General features: G+C 42.2%; 1 protein-coding gene across 1 annotated transcript in view; it reads right to left on the bottom strand.

Annotated features, from left to right (window-relative positions):
• The window catches only part of LOC124129019, a 53738-nt gene extending 34330 nt beyond the window's left edge, over positions 1–19408 (bottom strand). The window contains exons 1-5 of the mRNA XM_048389115.1: positions 19143–19408; positions 11467–11659; positions 7594–7726; positions 7093–7200; positions 1041–1217 (exon numbers count right to left, since the gene is read on the bottom strand). Coding sequence (XP_048245072.1) covers positions 1041–1217; positions 7093–7200; positions 7594–7726; positions 11467–11659; positions 19143–19171 — 640 coding nt within the window. The 5' untranslated portion in view covers positions 19172–19408. The remainder of the gene's footprint in view (positions 1–1040; positions 1218–7092; positions 7201–7593; positions 7727–11466; positions 11660–19142) is intronic.
• Between the last annotated feature and the right edge of the window lie 3736 nt (positions 19409–23144).

Genomic DNA, 23144 nt, shown 5'->3' with positions numbered 1-23144 from the left:
AATACCCGTTGTTCATGCGATGAGCCATCGGTTGGCCTGGCCCAGACTCCAGTATTTACAATGCGTCGTAACGGAGTAAAACACCGGACTCACTCACTCACTCAACATTTAGCCTGTTTGACGCTGGAAGTATAACTGTGTACTCTTCCCGGGGTAGTTTCATCTACACTAGTTACGTCAATATCTCGTCGTCCATGACGTAATGTCGCGGGACTTTGTCATCCATAACATTACCTAACTCTTCTCCAAGTCTACCGAACATATAAAGAAGAACTTCAATATCCATCAAATACATGACTGTAATATGTGTCAGGACCACACAAAAAAATGTTTTAAGTTCGGCATTAATTTTACTCAAGTATGTTTTGTTTGTTTGTTTGTTGTTTAACGCTGCACTCAGCAATATTCCAGCTATATGACGGCGGTCTGTAAATAATCCAATCTGGACCAGACAATCCAGTGATTGGCACCATGAGCATCGATCCACGCGATGGGGATACGATGACATTCATCAATCAAGTCAGAGAGTCTGACCATCCGATCCCGTTAGTCGCCTCGACAAGCATAGTCACCTTTTACGGCAAGCATGGGTTGCTGAAGACCTATTTTACCCCAGATCTTCACAGGGAGACAAGCATGGGCTGCTGAAGAGCTATTCCACCCATGTTCTTCACGGGCGAGTCTGCTCAACCATGTTGCCCACCGGTTTGCTTCTCTTACATAAAGCGACAAACCCCTCTCCAGTATCCATTGTCTCGCTGACTTGACTGATGCATGTCATCGTATCCCCATTGCGTGGATCGATGCTCATAGTGTCAATCATTGGATTGTCTGGTCTAGACTCGATTATTTACAGACCACCGCCCTACAGCTGGAATATTGCTGAGTGTGGCGTTAAAGAACAAAGAAAGAAAGAGATACGGGGACATGCATGAACCACGTCACCTTGTCTGACCACCCTAACAAATTAGCCGCCTCTTACGACAAGCATAGGGATCTATATGCTAACCCGGAATTAACTAAGTGGAGTTTATTGTTACCTTCAGTGCAGCCGAAGATGACGGCGTGGTGCATGATGTTGACGTTGTCGATGATGGGCGTGCTGGCAATGATGTGGTAGTCGGTGTCGTTGGGGATGGAGAAGATCTGACACATGTAGGTTGTTTCAACTGGTGGTACAGATGTCCGTGGTATCTTCAGATCCATGTTTCGCACGTCTAGATGGAAATTGTTGGCAATGTTACTCAATATGTTCCGTAATATCGAACTATCTATTATCCATTAAACCAGTTTAACGCCGTATTGAACAGAATTTAGTAATATCGTTTTGTTAGTTGTTTATCGTCGCAGTTAGCGTATATGATGGCTGTCTGTAATTTAACGAGTCTGGACCAGACAATCCAGTGATTGACATCGTGAGCATCGATCTATGCAATTTGACCACCCGATCCATTTAGTCGCCTCATACGCCAAGCATCGGTTCCGGGGTACCTATATTCTTACCCGGAAGCGGGTGAGACAGATCTACCGTCAGCTGGGAGAAATATCTGTAATGGTGTGTACAGTCTACAGTGATTTGGGTTTAGATGTATCTAGTTCGAATAGGCCTGTTGGTTCTCTAAAACAGTTCAGACATTAGTTTGGAAAGCTGAAGCTATAGTTCCCCAAAACCTACGTAGTAATATTGTTTTTGAATCAAATTGCTTCAGTTACAGAATAAGCCAATTATTTTATAAGGATTGCAGCGTGAGGAGACTGTGTTTGCTCTTGTGTTCAAGTTGACGCATGCGCTGAGAGCCAAAGGAGAATCAAAGTATTTTTTGGGAATTGTATGGTGGCCCGAAGCCTTATTACTAAAATAGGTGCGGTCGGGTAGCCTAGTGGTTAACGCGTTCGTTCGTCACGCCGAGGACCCGGGTTCGATTCCTGACATAGGTACAATGTGTGAAGCCGATTTGTGGTGTCCCCCGTCGTGATATAGCTGGAATATTGCTAAAAGCGGCGTAAAACCTCACTCACTCGACTATTACTAAAAAAATAGAATGACGATATACCTCCTTTGTGAAACCCACGAGCACGAGTATGGACCAGACAATCCAGTGATTGACATCATGAGCATCGATCCACGTAATTGGGATACGATGACATGCATCAACTAAGTCAGCGAGCCTGACCACCCGATCCCGTTAGTCGCCTCTTACGGTTGCTGAAGCCCTATTCTACCCAGGATCATCACGGATCCCCAACTTCAGATGGGGCATTTAACTCTTATACAGTTTGCGGAAGAGCCTGCTCGTGGACTATCATTTAGAATATGCTTTTTATATAACTTCAATTATATACTATTCACCCAAAGCCTGTCTCTGTTTTATTTTGACACTGACTGACCACGGAAACTAGAGGATGGGAATTCATTTTCGAATCCACAAAAACCCAGATCTTGGTACGACTAACGGACATAACAATATATAGGGCTGCAACGATACAGGAAGGTTACGATATGATACGCATATCAATATTCTGGTCACGATACGATACGTATCTCGATACGTAATGATACAGAAACAAGACTTAAACCATATCAAGATTGAACCTTTCATGATTTTGGAACGGTCAAAATTATTTTATAATAACAAGACTACTGAAGTAGTTAAGCTTCAAAGTGGAACTTTCTCTAACTTTCCTTCAAAACGTTTCAAAGTTCAAACACCAGAAAGTAATTAATGTGCTCCACCAGTGATACAACGTCAAAGAATGTTTATGCAATGGTCGAAAAAACTGTATCTGAAATTATTGTTTTATCAGGAATAATATATTCCAATATCGTGTTACTTTAGTTGCAGCTTTTACTATATATGTTTTAAAATAATAAAAACCACAAGCGTATAATTTTGGTACTGGTGATTGCTGTTGCAAGGTATTTTTACGTATGGAACAATTTGACCAGTCACCGTAGGGACTTCAAGCGCTACATGTATTGCGATTGCGAAAATGTTATGTTGACACATATTGGCCAAATTGCCACAAATATGACTTTTAACGAGTCAAAGTATGGCATTTCTAATATATGTATCCATTCTCTAGCAACTAAAATTCGTTTCAATGTGTCACAAGCGGTACTCTGACCGTTGTTGCTGTATCTCTTCACACACGATTTCACCTAACTTAATGAAAACAATATTAAATGAAATTTTGAATAAAATTAATAAAATATATTACAACACATATCCAGATATACAATGAGCACGTTTTAATAACAAGATGGTATAATAATGGTATTGAATTGCGTACGTCAGTTCGGATTTGCTGACTGGTATTTCCGGTGTTATGTGCTTGCGGTGATCAGTTGATAATGTTTATTGAGATGGGGAAAAACATCTGTCAGTGTTAAAACCTGAGTTTATTAAAAATGTACGCACGTTTTGGTGAGCCATGTGTTACCGCGCTATAACCAAGTTAGCGGTTTATTGAAAGGCACAATAGTGAGGAAATGCTGTACTTGAGATTTGCGTTCCGTATCGTGGCGTGTCGATAAATGGGCCCACGTTTATCGTATATCATATCGTGGGTCAAGTATCGCGATGCATCGGAATATCGGTGTATCGGGTCTTGGCAAAACATTCAACACTGGAGAACAGTCAAGTCTCGTTCATCCGACTCTCGTTAATCCGACACTCGTTAATCCGACAATCGACAGTCGGCTTTATCTGACACTAATGATGGGAACCGATTAAAAGGTATCCTCCCATTATTTACACGTCCCATTTGTCATACACCTTAAAACAACACAGGTCAGATTTGGAGAAATGTTTACTTCTTTCTGTAATCTTGATTTCAGGGCCAAAACTGAGGCAATCTTGACTTCCAAATCATTCTTGACTTGAGTTGGAGTCCTTGTCATATTTATTCTCTGGGATCTGGGAGACACACAATGCTGTGAGTATCGTATGGCGAACTGACCAGTAGAGAGAATTCCCCTTGGGTCAGACTGGGCCAGTGTAGTCGGTATCCTCCCATTAGTTTCCCGTCCCATTTGTCACACACCTTAAAACACCTAAGTATACCTGTATATATAATACCTAAGTATTAGAATAAAGTGATCCAAGAAAAGTAATCCTGTACTTTATGTGGGTCATTATTCAAATCTGTACCCCTTTTAGTCCTGTTAAATAAACAAAAATAAATCTTGAAAATTACAACTTTTAGCGATTTAACAAGAAACATCTTAACTTAACAAATAGTTGGGTAAATTAGGCCAACCCAAAGAAACAAAATTTTGTCATATTTTAACGCTGATGTTGCATATTTGCAATGGCATCAGACATTTTCGTTTCTTGGAAGTTAATACTGCTGAATTGTGGTAACACCGATAACATTTTTAGTAACACAAAGACATTTAAGAGCAACATAAAAACTATGGTAGCCGAGAGGGGACATCGCTTTCTCGCTTTCTCGCTTTCTCGCTCTATCGCTTTATCGCTCTATCGCTTTCTCGCGGTTAAGCAATATCCCCACTTGACCACTGTAGGGGCCGCATGTGATATCTGCTGCAATTGGGAGGTAATGTCGAACTTTTCTCACTATTTACTTAAAACATAATTTAACTATACAGACGTAGGTGATTTTAAAACAATCCACCGATTTTGGCGTGAAATGTAATTGATTTATTTAAGGTTGATAACAATGAAATGCATTACTATGAATATCTATAACATATATTAAATCAGCTATCATTATAATATGTTATGTATATCTTAAGTATAGTTTTGTCAAAATTATGAATGTGTGTGTGTGTGTGTGTGTGTGTGTGTGTGTGTGTGTGTGTGTGTGTGTGTGTGTGTTTGTGTGTGTGTCCGACTCATTGTCTGTGTAAAAAGGTAGTAGATAACTACATAACTCACATCAGAACGCACAATTGTTAACCATACAGTTTAAATGGATAGAGAATTGCTACATAAATAGAAAGTCGTATATGTGACTTAAGGTAGAGACATATATCTAATTCATCTGTATTTTGTAAGGGGAACATAACTGTGTACATGTACAACTTTTGTATGCATAATGTGCATGCAACTTAATGAACACAATTGTGATCCCGAAATCGGCGGACGAGCACATATTCGGCTTCAATTCCAAATCTAATGACCGAAAACAATAATTCTTTGGACGTTATAAACAATGCAAACTGGCTAATAAAACTGACAATTATTTGTCAATATATGATCTCCTTCTTATCAGTTTGAAGACTGATGGAGGAATGAGGGGTGATACTATGAACAAAATGAAAATATGAACAGTGACTATCTGTATTCTGTGAATCTTGCCTATTTCTTACACTACAAAAAAATATACAAGCTAAACGAGAAAAGATTACGCGTGTATTTTGTAACATGTTTATCTACTACAAGATGTTTAAAAAATCTAATCATAAGAGGCAAAATAGCGGTGAGAATTACAGGAATGGATCATTAAATGTCAGCAAAAACGTTTTAAGGACGGCATCATGGGAAATATCGCTTTCTCGCTCTATCGCTTTCTCGCTTTCTCGCTCTATCGCTTTCTCGCTCTATCGCTTTCTCGCTCTATCGCTTTATCGCTTTCTCGCTCTATCGCTTTCTCGCTTTCTCGCTCTATCACTTTATCGCTCTGTCGCTTCTTCTAATGACTAACCATAGTCATATGAAGGAATCGGGTGTTCTTTAACTTCTTTGGAATAGTATGTCCTGTAAATCTTGAAATTAACGTTAAAGTTAATTATAAATGCAAAATAATTACCATATTCGACGTAATAAGCCCCCAGGGCGCTCTCTAAATTAGAATATTATTTTGGTGAAAAAAATGTAGAGTTGAAAGATAAATTTCGTGGTTTATGCTGTCAGCCTTAAATGTTTATGTACGACAGATATATTTTTCCCGAATTTAATTGCCCATAATTAAGTGTGCATATAACCCACGAGTGCGTATTATACGCGAATAAATAAGTCTTGTTTACATTAATCAATCGGAAGGGGTGCTAATTGGGATTGTTCACTAGCTAATATATTAGCAATTATCGCCGTGTGCGTTTATTAGAGCGCGGCGCTTATTACGTTGAATACGGTAGTTATACTTTGCATTTATGTCTCAGAAATGACTGTTGATAAGACGGCCTCACTGAACATTATTTAAAAATGTGTGACAAGTGGGAATATGGAGGGGTGTGACAAATAGGACGTGTAACTAATGGGAGATAACCGATTAAATCAGTGCTATTTAGACCCGTCTTCCGACAGTCTCGCACTCCGACTCCGACACACCTAATTTGCAACGAATTACCGAAATCACTCATCAATCAGTCTCGTTAATCCGACACAGTGATCAGCGTACTCCGTGGCCATCTGCCCGCTAGTACACAGGCAAGACGAGTCGGGGAGTAGCTGCATATTACAACAGATGCAGAGATGAACTTGCTTGACAGTAAACAAGAATGCTTTTAAAATACAAAAACAGGATTAATCAGATGCTTAGATAACACCAATCTCATAAAAATCGGATACAAGTTCTCGCTACCGCTGAGGACATCCCATCACAGGTCACGTCAGAAAGACCTTTGACGGACCAAAGAAATGACTAACCGGAAGTCGACATTAGCCTCTTCGGAAGCAGCTTTCTTGAAAAATGCCGCACTAGTTTTAGAGCGTGTTATATTGGACAATACACATCTCCGTTTCGTCTTGAACACTTTCTTATTAAAAAATGGATAGCGCGGATATCACAGTCTTATGTTTTCCAGGGTGAGGTGATACACCATCATGGGGAGTGAGTGAGTGAGTTGGGTTTAACGCTGCTTTTAACAGTATACCAGTGTCTAGGCTTGTCAGCTTAATGTGGGGGGAAAGCCCGAAATGATGCAGGCCTCAGACGTTGACCACGGTGAAACCCACAAGCACGGGTATGGTGCTGACAAACCTAGAAACAAAATCAGGGCGAACGGGATTCGAACCAAGATTCATAGGTTTCTGGCGAGCCCAAGGGGCGCAACTCAGCACAGCGAATCGCGGCGCCTTAGACGACAAACTTGATTTACCGCCATACAGTGGGAAGGATACGTACTGACGTCATTGATGCTGCTGCAGGTGAAGTCTGAAGACTGACAGGCCGTCAGTACCCAACTCTCGTCTCTGGCCAGACACTTGGGGTCGTTCCAGGGGTCACACACACCTGGGGTACGGAGATTCAATGAAACAAATTAATGGTGTACCTTAAATTATCTTTCATAATATTTTTGTTTTCGATATTTTGAGGGTAATTCAATTCCAAGTCACGCCATTTTCGTAAATGGTTTTGATATTTGTTGTTAAATTGTATTCGGGATTCAGGGCTGAGCAATGAGACTCAGAGTGGAAAAAAATAGATAGTATTCGGAATTCATGGGAGGTGGGGCCTTGCACCCGGTTAACTATGTCATGTGACCCCAATTGGTCTCACCTGGAAGGCGAACCGATAGGGCTGCCAATATACCTAAACCGAGTTTCACGTTGATTAAGTCTTAAAACTATCACCCCCACCCCCACCCCCACCCCCACCCCCACCCCCACCACCTCTCACACTCACCTGGGTGGGATAGCGTTGAACCGGTGGGGTTTGTCATTCCCTGAGACCAGGTACAGTTGGGGTCGCCCAGTTCCTGACCATTGGTCAATCCGTCACTGTCCGAATCTTTCTCACACAGCGCTCTTGTCCATTCCTGTGGTAAAAAAAGGTTTTTACTTGGTGTTTTATTTCTTGGTTTACGAATCCCCTCACTTCAAATTTCCCCAATATAGTAATAATACTTATGAGGAGACTTATTTTTTTTCACGGGGCACGGGTGGCCGAGTCATCTGAGGCGCCGCAATTTGCTGTGCAGAGTTGCGTCCCTTGGTGCGCCAGTAACCTCTGATCTTGGGTTCGAATCCCGGTTCGCCTCGATTATGTTTCCAGGTTTGTCAGCACCATACCCGTGCTCGTGGGTTTCACCGAAGTAGATGACTTCCTGCATCACTTCGGGTTTTCCTCCAACATCAAGCTGACACACCGTGATGTAACTCATAATCGGAGGGAACATATACTAGCTCCGTGGTCTCGTGGCTAGAGTGTCTGCCAGAGTGCGAAAGATCAGTGGTTCGACCCATGTACTATCGGGGCCGAAATGTAGGTGGTATAAAGTCCTCATTGCGCGGATGAGCACATCTCTTTTTATGACCCACCAGAGGAAACGTGTCTACCTCGCAAAAACAAACATGTCATTGTAATATCAACGTCACATTCAAAACAGAGTAATGCTTGCGAATGGGCACTGGGTATATATCGTTATAGAACGGTGATATCAAACACTGGAGCATCGAGGATGAGTTTTGTCAAGTAGAGTTGAAACCTCCCTTACAATGCTGACAATGGTGAATTGTATACAACTGGTAAAAACCGGTTGTATTATTGAATACACCAAAAATATAACAATCGCCTTAAACAAAACGTTAACGTGGCATGTCAGATGAATTGCAGGATGCTGAGAAACCCTGATACAAGTGCATCTTTCACCCTCGGCTTTGCGTTTGCATCTGACAATGGCTGCATCTTATAAACCTATTCATTGGGATTGCTGTTAAGTAAGAGTCTTCTTTCTATATGCATTAAAACCTATTGTGAGGTTTTACTTTCCAGTCGGGTTAAATCTCATAAACAGGGACGTTGTAATGTCCCTGGGATTTTATAGGATATTAAAGTCATATTTGCTATAACATCCCAGGGATTTTATATAATGTCCTGGGTACATTGTATTTTGTTAATGTAACTTCCGTTCTGATTGTAACATGTAATGAAATGTAAAGTCAAATGACAAATGTTTTCTTTATATTCCCGAGGATCGAACTCGCAACTTTCATATATGTAGCCCAGTGAGTGTCCCACGAGGCTACAGGGGCGTTGATATGCTACACTGGTATTTAGAATGTCCTTTTCAAGATCCGTACGCCAGCAACAGATATTTTACGCGCGTTTCCTAAGGTTCATGGAAAGTATGTTCGAAACATAAAATGTTGATAAATGTTGTTTTAAGTTATAAGTATGGAAAAACACTTTCCCTAGGTTTTGGTAGACAGGGCATGCCCTGGGGGTCGGGAAAAACCGCTCTGTCAACCAAAACCTCGCAAGCGTGTTTTCTCCAATACATAAAACAATCTGTATGTCACTGGGGGTATTTCACCTGATTTTGTGGCATGTTGGTGATTATTATAAATCACACATCACACTCTTATGAGTGTTCTTTATATAGATATTTTTTCTTTTCATGAAGAATATATTAAAATTATTCAGGGGGCACGGGTGGCCCAATCGTCTAAGGCGCCGCAATTCGCTGTTTAGATTGTGTTATGGTTGTGGGTTCGAATCCCGGTTCGCCCGATTATGTTTCTAGGTTTGTCAGCACCATACCCGTGATCGTGGGTTTCACCGAAGTGGTAAACAACAGAGACCTGCATCACTTCAGGCTTTCCTCTCACATTAAGCCGACACGCCGTGAGATAAGTGGAATGTTGTTCAAATCGGCGTAAAACCCAACTCACTCACTCATCAAATACATAATCTAGTTTTCATGAACTGTATATTCATACCTTTTAATATATGAAGTTGCTTGTGTCAAGAGTGGCAGTGATTAACACCTTCACAGTGTCTGTATGTAAGCCCCGGTGAGCTCTCAGCCAAGTAATGAGTGAGTGAGTGAGTGAGTGAGTGAGTGAGTTTATGCTTTACGTCACATCGGCAATATTTCAGCCATATCGTGACGAGAAGTTATACAGTATTTATCCATATATTTAAACCAAATAAGAACCTGTCAGCGATGGACAGTAAAACTACTAGAATATCACAGATTTAATGTTTTAAACTAGCATACAACAATAAAAACATATCACTAAATAGTCATAAAACATTACAATATACAGTACTTTTGCTACCTGCATGGACCCCAGCCGGATTTACATCATCCCCTCAGCTGTTGGCGATTATTGACAAATTTAGCCAACTTTTAAAGGAACATATATACTGCGATTAAAAACGTGGCTGAAATAAATATACTTTGAAAGACGTGGTCTTACATATCCTCTCAGGGGGACAATAATGTTACACTACTTTAACCCCCTTCGAGGATATAGCCACTAACAATCTCAGTTATTGATTTATTCAACCAATTATAAAATGAATTTATTTATTTACAAAACATATCAATCAAAATTTATGAATTACGTCAATTTCTTTTAAAAAAGCAAGAATTAAATGAGAACTTATCTGATATAAAAGATCCTTGAGCGATGAAACTTTGAAATATTTAACCCTCAGCCAAGGAAAGTCTGATGTTATAGTATTGTATCTTGGCTATTTTGTCATTTCAAGCTTCATCAATACAAGTGGTCAGTTCCCAGGCTAGGATTGTGTGTGAAATGATCTGCCCTATCTTCGATATGTGAACGTTGTTCAACAAATGAAGTACAATGGAATATATGTTGGGATATAATGAATATTTCTGCATGAAGTAAGACTTTCTTATTGTGATTATTGATACTTGCTCTTGCTGTTTGTGTGTGATATGATGTTTGATTTGACTGCCAGAATGAAATTATTTTTTAAATTGTTGTGTGATCTCTCCTTGTTATGTATGGAAACTATATAATGGATCCACTCGTATTAACACATACAAACACACACGTACCCACGCCAACACCACCGTTCACCACCCACCTCCCCTACCCTCAATTTCAAGTGGTCGGTCTTTATACCGTTATATGGCAGTGTATTTCATTGTTTAACAATGATTGTGACTGTGTTGCTTTGTTTCTGTTGAGATTCGATAGACGCTCATTGCATTGTATTTGGACAGTGATCAGTCTTCAGGAATTTACTATATTTAAATGCTACTGAGGTGGGTAAACTTCCGGTCCGGTAAACTGCTGACTGTGATAGTATGTTACCGAAATTTCTGTAATGTTCTATTTGATGAGTCACGATATGTTAGGTTGTATATAAGGGGACAATAGTGTGTTTTCGTATCTTTCATCGCTTCGGAACCAGCTTTTATGTGAGGATCGCTCATCATTCTTGATTCCCTGCCTAGCCAATCCCGGACGCTTGACCACTGTCGCCACTGGGTGAATACATATTATTATCACTGACTTTTGCTATCACCACTGTGTTTTTTTGTACTCGATATTGACCACTGCCATCATATTATATATAGCCATTGAATATTGTACTACCATTCTATTGTCTACTGTCATTGTAACTGCTGTGCATAAATTTGTATTGATTTGCAAACCTGGGGAATTTTGTTCTACACTTGATTGTATACCACCTGTTGGTTCACACTAATTTCTCGTACCTACATATTTCTGGGTTAACATATTGTTTCAAATTGTAACTCGTAACAATACTAATTGTTGTACAACTTGCACTCACCTTGCCGTTGTCTGCAAAATCCTGTCCGAAGGTGTTCCTGACCCCGCCCCCCGCCATCAGCTTGTGCCCCACCCCTGCCCACGTCTCCCCGGGCTTGCAGGGGCTGGGGACATTGTGACCGTTGGGTATTTTATCTCGGTAGGGAGCGTGCCCTGAGCCCGTGTGCAGCAGCGTCACGAGGAATAGTGCCCATCTGCAAACAGGAAGCATAATACGTCATGCACAGCTTGGTGCGTCAGACATGGGACATCTTTTGCGCAACTTTAATGAGTGTACAGCGCATGTCTACGAAGCAGATTATGGGTGATAGGGAGAGGTCCGTGATATAGAGTGAGAGATCCGTTATAGAGAGAGAGACATCTGTGACACAGAGAGAGAGAGAGAGAGAGAGAGGGAGAGATCTGTGATATAGAAGGAGACATCTGTGCTGTGATATCCAGAGCTCAGTGTAAGAAAGGGAGAGATCCGTGATAGAGAGAGAGACATCTGTGACACACACACAGAGAGAGAGAGAGAGAGAGAGAGAGAGAGAGAGAGAGAGAGAGAGAGAGAGAGAGAGAGAGATCTGTGATATAGAAGGAGACATCTGTGCTGTGATATCCAGAGTTCAGTGTAAGAAAGGGAGAGATCCGTGATAGAGAGAGAGACATCTGTGAGAGAGAGAGAGGGAGAGAGAGAGAGAGAGAGAGAGAGAGAGAGAGAGAGAGAGAGAGAGAAAGAGATCCGTGATACAGAGGGGGGATCTGTGACATAGAGATATGTGGTAGAGACGGAGAGATCTGTGATAGAGAGGGAGACAACTGTGATATAGAAGGAGACATATGTGCTGTGATATCCAGAGCTCAGTGTAAGAAAGGGAGAGATCCGTGATAGAGAGAGAGACATCTGTGAGAGAGAGAGAGAGAGAGAGAGAGAGAGAGAGAGAGAGATAGAGAGAGAGAGAGAGAGAGAGAGAGAGAGAGAGAAAAAGAGATCCGTGATACAGAGGGGGGATCTGTGATAGAGAGGGAGAGATCTGAAATACAGAGGGAGCGATCTGTTATAGAGAGGGAGAGATCCGTGATAGAGAGGGAGAGATCCGTGATAGAGAGGGAGAGATCTGTGATAGAGAGTGAGAGATCTGTGATAGAGAGGGAGAGATCTGTTATAGAGAGAGAGAGAGATCCGTGATAGAGAGGGAGAGATCCGTGATACAGAGGGAGAGATCTGTTATAAAGAGGGAGAGATCCGTGATAGAGAGGGAGAGATCCGGGATAGAGAGGGAGAGATCCGGGATAGAGAGGGAGAGATCTGTGATAGAGAGGGAGAGATCTGTGATAGAAAGGGAGATATCCGTGATACAGAGGGAGAGATCCGTGATAGAGAGGGAGAGATCCGTGATAGAGAGGGAGAGATCTGTGATAGAGAGGGAGAGATCCGTGATAGAGAGGGAGATATCTGTTATAGAGAGGGAGAGATCTGTTATAGAGAGGGAGAGATCCGTGATAGAGAGGGAGAGATCTGTGATAGAGAGGGAGAGATCTGTGATAGAGAGGGAGAGATCGTGATAGATAGGGAGAGATCTGTTATAGAGAGGGAGAGATCTGTTATAGAGAGGGAGAGATCCGTGATAAAGAGGGAGAGATCTGTGATAGAGAGGGAGAGATGTGTGATAGAGAGGGAGAGATCTGTGATAGAGAGGGAGAGATCCGTGATAGAGACGGAGAGATCCGTGATAGAGAGAGGGAGAAATCTGTGATAGATAGGGAGAGATCTGTGATAGAGAGGGAGAGATGTGTGATAGAGAGGGAGAGATCTGTGATAGAGAGGGAGAGATGTGTGATAGAGAGGGAGAGATCTGTGATAGAGAGAGGGAGATATCCGTGATAGAGAGGGAGAGATCTGTGATAGAGAGTGAGAGATCTGTGATAGAGATGTAGAGATCTGTGATAGAGAGGGAGAGATCTGTGATAGAGAGGGAGAGATGTGTGATAGAGAGGGGGAGATCTGTGATAGACAGTGAGAGATCTGTGATAGAGAGTGAGATATCCGTGATAGAGAAGGAGAGATCGTGATAGAGAGGGAGAGATCTGTGATAGAGAGGGAGATCTCCGTGATAGAGAGGGAGAGATCCGTGATAGAGAGTGAGAGATCTGTGATAGAGAGGGAGACATCTGTGATAGAGAGGGAGAGATCTGTGATAGAGAGGGAGAGATCTGTGATAGAGAGGGAGAGATCCGTGATAGAGAGGGAGAGATCTGTGATAGAGAGGGAGAGATCCGTGATAGAGAGGGAGAGATCTGTGCTGTGATATCCAGAGCTCAGTGTAGGAAAGGGGGAGATCCGTGATAGAGAGAGGTTTGAGTATGAGTGCTGATATTGTAAACAGTTCGGAAATCTGGTCATTTAGTTGCAATTGTGTCACAGGTGTAAAATCCGGCCGGCTTTTCGTCCAGTGATTTTAGACAAGACAAGACAATTTAATCAATATAGAGGACAATGGCATAACGTACAGACATATAAAGGTTTTTTTGTCTGATATCACACTGTTAAAAAAGGGAATCAACATACACCGAGATGGTTGGAAACAACGAATACCAAGCATTCTTTAAAAGCAGCAGTCTCATTCACATAAGGCGTATCGTGAAAATCAGCCAGTAATGTTACCACCTTTGTTAGCCGCTAGGCCCTAAATATTACGTATATCATTGGAAGATAATGTCCTGGTATACCCTTTCATGTGACAAGATAAAATCCCTGTAATGTAACCGAAGAATGACAATAGTTCCTATTGTAGGGTATGTTTATATAATCACATCAGTACAAGTCTGTCTGTCTGTTTGTCTGTTTATTTCGACATACTCCTACTTCATCACGACATCATGAACCTGTGTGGAGACATATCAGTCGGAGCCTTCCTGTACGAGATGACAGCCTTGGCCTACACTTCGACCTGTTCTCGTGTGTAATGACATCACGAGCAGGAGGGACTATTTTAGGTTCGTCGGTAACACTGTGCAACTGTGTTCTGTAACGTCCTTTGTTTGTTTGTTTTTTAATGCTGCACTCAGCAATATTCCAGCTACATGACGGCGGTCTGTAAATAATCGAGTATGGACCAGACAACCCAGTGATTGACATCAGGGGCATTGATCCACGCAATTGGCATACGATAACATGTATCAACCAAGTCAGCGAGTCTGACCACCCGATCCCGTTAGTCGCTTCTTACGACAAGCATCGTCGCCTTTTACGGCAAGCATGGGTTGCTGAAGATCTATGATGTTACACTGACCTATTCTACCTATTCTACCCCGGATGTTCACGGGTCATATATTTAGGTTGGTTGGTTCGTTGGTTGGTTGTTTAACGCCGCACTCAGCAATATCCCAGCTATATGAAGGCGGTATGTAAATAATTGAGTCTGGACCAGACAATCCAATGATTAATCTCATGAGCATCGATCCACGCAATTGAAATCGATGGCATGCATCAACCAAGTCAGCGAGTCTGACCACCCGATCCCGTTAGTCGCCTCTTACGACAAACGAAGTCGCCTTTTACTTAGGCATTTAGGAAAGACGTAGGTACCCACATGACCAGCATCTGTGAAGTCTTTCAAAGGCATTTAGAAGTGATACACATAAGGAAGAGAATACATGGATGTAAACGTCTTTATTATGAGGAACACATCGTTTCGGAGTATATGCTTACTCCTTCATCAGGTGAATGAATGCAATGAGGCAGAGAGCATATATATGTACAGTCAACTACGGTTATAACGAACTCGCTTATAACGAACTGACGGATATAACGAACTTACTTTTTGGTCCCGACTATTTGCTGTAGTTATGCTGTATATATGCTTATAACGAACTACGGTTATAACGAACTAAAATTAGAAGTCCCTTTGAGTTCGTTATAACCGAGGTTTACTGTACATGTAACGACAACAAAAAGCGAACAAACAACAAAGCAGTAAAGCTTCTAGATGACTGTCGTTTTGTAATTAATATTACAAGAGTATGTCTCCCAGCTGCAGCTATGTTTCGGACTACAATTGTTTCCACCGGGCCTACAGTTTTTGACATGTGCTGACCCTTAAGTTTCTCAATTTATTCTGCTGAGTTTCAGACACTTTCTAGTCCAGACTCGATTATTTACAGACCGCCGTCATGTAGCTTGAATATTGCTGGATACGGCGTTAAAGGGGAAGTGTACACGCAAAAATCACTTTCTTTCTTTTTCTAAACAAAACGCAATTTTAGAATTAGTTAGTATCTGTGTTTGAAAATATAAACTCATATTTTTCACAGTGAAAGTAGGAAGCTCACAATAGTGTGAAAATGCTATGTCGTTATGAGGCCTTCGTTTTTCGAGCTAAACAGGCCTGAGTTATCCCCCTTAGATTATGACGTAATTGGTGCCAATTCAACTGGGTCCCTGTCTATTCTTAACGCAAAAGATATCAAGTACCGGTTTGCGGTAAAACAACATGGCCTATGACACACTCCGGCGCAGTGGTGACTCAGCATAACACTATGCTGGCTGGCATCTGAGACGCTAGAATCACACACCTGTACCTACACCACGTGAAGCGGCTCTAACAAAGCATGATGACGTCATAATGTTTATCAATTGGCACCAATGACGTCATATTGCAAGGGGCATAAGCCATGGTGTTTTTTGTTCTGGAAATAGAACACTTGGTAAATGTGAAAAATATAAATCGGTTTAATACAAAAAATATGTTAATTAATTGGGATATTTTTCTATTTTTGTCTATGACACTACTAGGTTAACACTTTTAATGTGGAAAAAGTCCAAGAAAAATAGGTTCATTTCCGTGTGAACTTGCCCTTTAAAAAACAAACAAACAAATAAGAGATGCATACAATTTCCATCCGGTGTTCATGTTACCATGTTCAGTACGGATCTGATGACAGACCCGTTATGTAGCTTCACGGGGCGGAACGAAGTCACGCAAGAAACCTGTATGATTATGACACATGCAGCGTTGTTGTGAAATGCGGACAAAGAGATGTGCTCAACCGTGCAAGACAGCCGTCGGGCGGCTGTGGTATCACAGCCGAGGACGACATACACATACAGTGTCGTGGTAACACTTGCTGTACGATTGCCAATTCAAATGGTGCAAAGTGTGGCGTTGATTTAAGTACAGGTGTATTTCAAAATTCATCAGATTTTCAAGACCACACTTGATAAACCCAGCATGACAGTTGTCAATGGTGAAAACAAATCAAAGGTTATTTTTAAACATAATCAAAGACACGACTTCTTTTTTAATGGTTATCATTTTCATTGACGGAGGGGGCGGTGGGGTAGCCTAGCGGTTAAAGCGTTCGCTCGTCGCGCCAAAGAGTCGTGTTCGATTTCCCAACATGGGCAAAATGTGTGAAGTCCATTTCTTGTCTCCCTCAACGTCATATTGCATGAATGTCCTTAAAATCAACGCAAAACCATTCTAACTCAATCACTGAATTGACAGGGGTCTAAGTATGCGATAAAAACGTTACAGGTCGAAGGTGAGTGTATGAATATGGCCGCAGTTGGGTTTTTTAACTTATATGTCCAAAAACTGTCGGACATGACGAACTCCAGGCAGGGTTGATTAATGAGTGAGTCAGGTTTTCTGCAGCTCTCAGCAATATTCCAGCAATATCACGGCGGAGGGACACCCGAAATGGGCTTCATACAGTTTTCCCATGGCCATGTGGGAATTAAACCCGGGTCTTCGGCGTGACGAGCGAACGCTTTAACCACTAGGCTACCCAACCACCTGTAGGTTTGATTTGGTTTCTGAAACTCCTGGCAGTGTGTGTTCCTACCATAAAGATTAAATTCTTAGCATGCATTCGAGTTTGTTGTGATCGGAGCTTATGTTCCAAAAACAGCTGGACACGGACTGGGGATCTTCATTCCCACCCGGAATACCACCCGGAATCCCACATCCCACAGGTGTTAATAGTATAACTGTACTAACGATCAAAAGAATGGGAATCATGGCCACACTGTTGAAGGTTTGTACCCTAAACACCTTTGTTTGTTTGTTTGTTTATTGGTTTGTTTGTTTGTTCGAGCCGCAGTCGACATACGCCTACTTCATCACGACATCTGTCACGGGACAGAAGGCAATGGTTTCATTATGAGAATCTTCCAAACCATCCGGCACGACTTTACCCGATCCACAGAGCCTGACTCCCCAGGTCCATCTACTCCCCTTGGCCTCTGGTTACAAGGAAACGACTGTTTAAAGGGCGAGTAAAGTCAGCATAGCAGTCTTGCAGATTTTATACTTTAGGGCGTACTAAATCATAAATGATTAACCACGATTATCTTTTTTAAAACACAGAAATACCGTAAAACTGACGAGAAAAACGACCGGCAAAGTCGTCCCTCGAACGTAAACTTCCGCAACTGCGATGAATCCTCTTACTTGGATTAAAACGGGTTCCCGTTGTTTGACGCGCTAGGCAATGTCAACCGGCGTATCACAGTATTCCACTGTGGCAAATGCGCAGTTTGAGTTGCGGTTTATTCCCAATCCTAAGAGGGCCCGGCACTTGGTTTTATCGAATACAAGATCATGATTTAAGACCGGACGTCAAACTTCCATTCATGTTTCCAAAGGTGATGTCCGACCACCTTTAACACCGAAGATGAGTGCCGTGAAGATTCCGGGGTAGAATAGGTCTTCAGCAACCCATGCTTGCCATAAAAGGCGACTATGCTTGTCGTAAGAGACAACTAACGGGATCGGGTGGTCAGGCTCGCTGACTTGGCTGATGCATGTCATCGATCCCAATGGCATTGATCGATGCTCATGTTGTCAATCATTGGATTGTCTGGACCAGACTCCATTATTTACAGGCCGCCGTCATACAGCTGGAATATTGCTGAGTGCGGCGTTAAACAACAAACAAACAAACCGAAGATGCCTTTATCACGAAGCACAATAATGTCACTGAGCGGTGGGTCGACTTCAACAAATCTGTACAAATTAATTAGGGATACTGCAGATGAAGCAGGATAGAAATGATGCTACCGAAGAAGAGGATTGATTGTCATAATACTGTTTCACTTATACTTGGACTTTGAATGATAGAAATTTGACATGTGAAGGAAATATGACTCAATTCTGTATTTTTGTGTCGCCAATCGTTATCGTGTGTTTCAAACATCCCCCGGTACCATACAGTGTTTCATCTGACTCCCAACATAAACAAGCACGATGGTGATGCCTTGACCAGTTGCTGGACACTTGGGTAGTTACTGTTCGTTGAACTAAACAGGATTGAAGTAAGTAATAGTATGCTTGTTACAGATGGTTATTTTTTATTTTAATCGCTACCCATATCAATGGCGAGGTTTCACAATGTATAAAATGTGGTTATTCTTTTGCCCTTCAAAACCAAGGGGAGCTAGGGCCCCTACCATACATGTAGTAAGTGTGGTTTGTCAGATGTCGTCTTAAGTAAGAAAGAGTTACCATAGAAACGAGTTGACTATTAATAGGCCGCGACGGGCTATAGCGTATGTGCTTCATGAACCCACAGTGATATATTTACAGAACGCACAAAGATAAAAAACAGCCCTGTCGCGACCCAGTTACCCTTTGTACTTTACAGTACTTTTCAGTAAAACAGTAAAGGTAACACATGTCAATCGGAACCTACCTGGACGAGATAACAGCCACGCCCAACATGCTGCAGGTGATGCACCTCGACCGGTTGTAATGATCAAAGGTAGAACTGTAGGTGCTGCACGTCGACCGGTTGTGATGACCAAAGGTCGACTGCAGGTGATGCACCTCGACCGGTTGTAATGATCAAAGGTAGTACTGTAGGTGATGCACCTCGACCGGTTGTGATGACCAAAGGTAGTACTGCAGGTAGAGAAAGGTGCTGTGTCACACTGGGAGAGGCTAGTGGGTTACGGCACATAACACGCTCTGCTGAATATGCGTATGTAACTGTCGTATGACTCAGGTATGCCAGATACATCTCAGGGCCATGTAGTTTAATTTGTGCGTTCTTCATCTCATGCTCATAATCAGAGAGAACAATGACTAGCTGCGTGGTCTCGTAGCTAGATTGTCTGCCAGAGTGCAAATGATTGTTGTTTGTTTGTCGGTTTAAAATATGCATGTATAAACTTCTTCAAGTCTATAATGCACTAGATATACATTTCAATCACTATATTAATGTGCGATAGCGAGGATAGCATATGGCAGAGGGTTTTGGCACGTTGAAACACATGTTTCATTGACATTAGAAAGCCGCATTACTAGCTAAATATTGAAGATTAGACGATGGCATGTAGAAAGTTTGGTCAACAATAACAATGACTGAATGAGTGAGTGCGTTTGGTTTAACGCCGCTTATAACATTATTCCAGTTATATCACGGCGTGTCAGCTTAATGTGGGTGGAAAGTCTGAAGTAATGCAGGTCTCAGACGTTTACCACTTCGGTGAAACCCACGAGCACGGGTATGGTGCTGACAAGCCTAGAAACATAATCGCGGCGAAACGGGATTCGAACCCACAATCACAACTCTGCACAGCGAATTGCTGCGCCTTAGACGACTGGCCCACCAGGTGTATGGAATGGTAAAGATGATGTGATATCGGACACTGCGTTGATACACTCAGTGTCCTAGATTTCCCCTCAGTGGGGTTTAACGTCGCGTTCAAGATTATTGTACTTACATCGCGACGTGCATGCACCTGTGTGTCATGCTGATAAGTTAAGCGTGTCGTTTTGTTGTCGTGTTAAGCTGTGGACTATCTATCCGACACTGCTTCGAGACATACCCGATTATACAATGATCGACCCTTACTGGCAGCTGTAGCAAGAGCTTGAGCTTGAGTTTGAGGTGTGACTTGCGTCAAAACAAGTACAGTCAAACACCGCTGTGTCGAAGTTCAAGGGACCTACGTAAATACTTCGAATAATACGAGGTTCGACACAACCGACAAATATGAATACACAAGGAACACGCAAGGACCAAGCTCTTACATCGAGACAACCGTAATTTCGACACATCAAAGTTCGACGCAACGGTGTTTGACTGTATTAGCACGGTTAGGACTAGGATTAATTGCTCGCGTTGACATGGTTTTATACATTGATTAATGGAATTGATCTACTAATTTTGTCACCGTGTTTGCTTCATACACATACAAACATTGGCTGCGTCTCATCATGTAGTGTTATCTTCAAACATACGTTTTATGACTGCTTCTTTCAATATTGGCATCACAACCTCGACGCTTGATCTAAATGCAATTATTATTCACAGTTAAAATGACCCGTGAAGATCCAGGGTAGAATAGGCCTCCAGCAACCCATGCTTGCCATAAAAGGCGACTATGCTTGTCGTAAGAGGCGACTAACGGGATCGGGTGGTCAGGCTCGCTGACTTGGTTGATGCATGTCATCGATCCCAACTGCGCGGATCGATGCTGATGATATCAATCACTGGATTGTCTGTTCCAGACTCGATTATTTACAGACCGCCGTCATATAGCTGGAATATTGCTGAGTGCGGCGTTAAGCAACAAACAATCGTTATCATACTGAACAGCAGCGATGCTCCTCTTCCACATCCATGTGTGACCCGTATGTGACCGAATGTCTGCATCAATATTCTGCATCCATCTAGAGAACTCACCTCTGCTTTGATCCTGGAGCAGTTGTAGAGAAAGTACTGTTTACTCTAATTCCAATTCTGAGCAACATATTGTTAGATGTAAACAGCGCGTCGACTCTGTATTTGAACGATGAACTCGACACGTCCGGTTTCGTCCCGGTCGCCCGTTTGCCATCCGAAACCAATAACCAGTCGAACTGAGTCAATAACTTTGTTTTTGATTAAAACATTACTTTTTGTTATCATTGCCTCTCTATTTGTGTTTCAAAAGGGTTTTAGCTTTAGTTAATAATGTTTCGTACTATCAAATTATTGTTTTAATATACCTCAAGTGGCTTTGATGAGAGATGTAATTATTGATAATTGTTCATTCCCTACTATAGCTCGCTGGCTTGTTTTCCGGAACAATACCAAACAAAACATAACATGGGCATCTTTGACCGATGCGCAGCGAGTTAGATTCTCTAGCTTGGCAAGACCGTTTTACGATCTAGTCCTTTTTTCATTAAAGATACCAAAACAAATTATATTTTTAAATTATTATTAATTCAATTAATTTATTGATGTAAAAATTCTGGTTTTAGACATCAATGAACAAATGTTTAGATAACACAAAGATGAAAAGTAAATTGATTTCGTGATGTCAATAATTATTTTTTTCAGGAGTGTTGGTCCATGAAATACACACAGTAAATAAACACCTAGTCATTATAGTGTCTGTCGCGCATTTACTGCATGTGTTTGTGTGTGAATTATTAATAATATACGATGCCAAAAAGACACATCCTCTGATCTATGTGGTATCGGTAAATGGAAATGATATAATCATATCTGCTTGGGAGTAGGCGACTACATCTACAAAGGTTGGAGTGGAGCACCAGGTCGTTAAAGAGGTCGGAGGTCGGAATATATAGCCAACGTAAATAATATTGGTTTGGCCAGACATGCGAGGCATGCTTCTGATGAGTCGACCAATGTCAGCTTGACTCATGTTGTTCCACTCAGCAGTGAGAGCACCACCGAGTTCATTGAGAGTTGTGGGTGGATTTTGACGTTGACAATGACGTCCCAGACGTGTTCAGCGGGGAGTAGGTCAGGACTGGGTGCTGGCCACGGCATGAAATAGATATATGGGAGGGATAGGGACACAATCCTGGCACGGTTAGCACGTGCATGATCATCATCTTCGAAGATGAAACGCCGCCCACCAATGGCACCATGGGTGGTGCAATGATGCTGTCCGGGGAGTATTGATCTGTGGTTCTGCCGTAGAGTGAGTGAGTGAGTTGGGTTGAACGCCGCTTTTAACATTATTCCAGTTATATCACTGCGTGTCAGCTTAATGTGGGAGGAAAGCCCGAAGTGATGCAGGTCTCAGACGTTTACCACTTCGGTAAAACCCACGGGCACTGGTATGGTGCTGTCAAACCTAGAAACATAATCGGGGCGAACCGGGAATCGAACCCACAATCATAGGTTTCTGGCGTGCTAAGGGGCGCAACTCTGCACAGCGAATCCCGGCGCCTTAGGGCCACTATGGAGATATGGAGCGCTGTTCTGTGAGTCATTTGTATTCCATCCATACTATTATGGACCCGACCGCAAAACGATGGTGCTGTAGGACGTTAACGTCCATAAAAATGCTCATGAGGACATCCTCAAACACGATTCCAAAGTGGAGAGTGAACCCCGATTCGTCAGAAAACATAAGCCCAACGTCGATTATCCAGTGCTGACGTTCCCTACACCGCTGACGCCTCTGATTCAAAGTATGTTGTGGGATGACACGTGGACGTCCTTTGTGCAGACGATTTCGCACCGTCTTGGCATGTACTCTTACACCCGTTGGCATCGTTCTGACTAAACTGTCATGGGTTGGAGTCCCTTGGCGTCAAGAGCGGCGTCGATCATCGACGTTATGTGTTTGTTGGTATCGGGCCCACAGTTTGCGGGTGACAGATTGAGAGACATGCAGCACTTGGGCAACAATATTCTGACGTGTGCACACCTTCAACATGCCTTTGG

The sequence above is a fragment of the Haliotis rufescens genome, unplaced genomic scaffold, assembly GCF_023055435.1.
Source record: "Haliotis rufescens isolate VD_foot unplaced genomic scaffold, xgHalRufe1.0.p SCAF_8, whole genome shotgun sequence".
NCBI classification, from domain to species: domain Eukaryota; kingdom Metazoa; phylum Mollusca; class Gastropoda; order Lepetellida; family Haliotidae; genus Haliotis; species Haliotis rufescens.
This window is presented reverse-complemented; position numbering and strand designations above follow the sequence as displayed.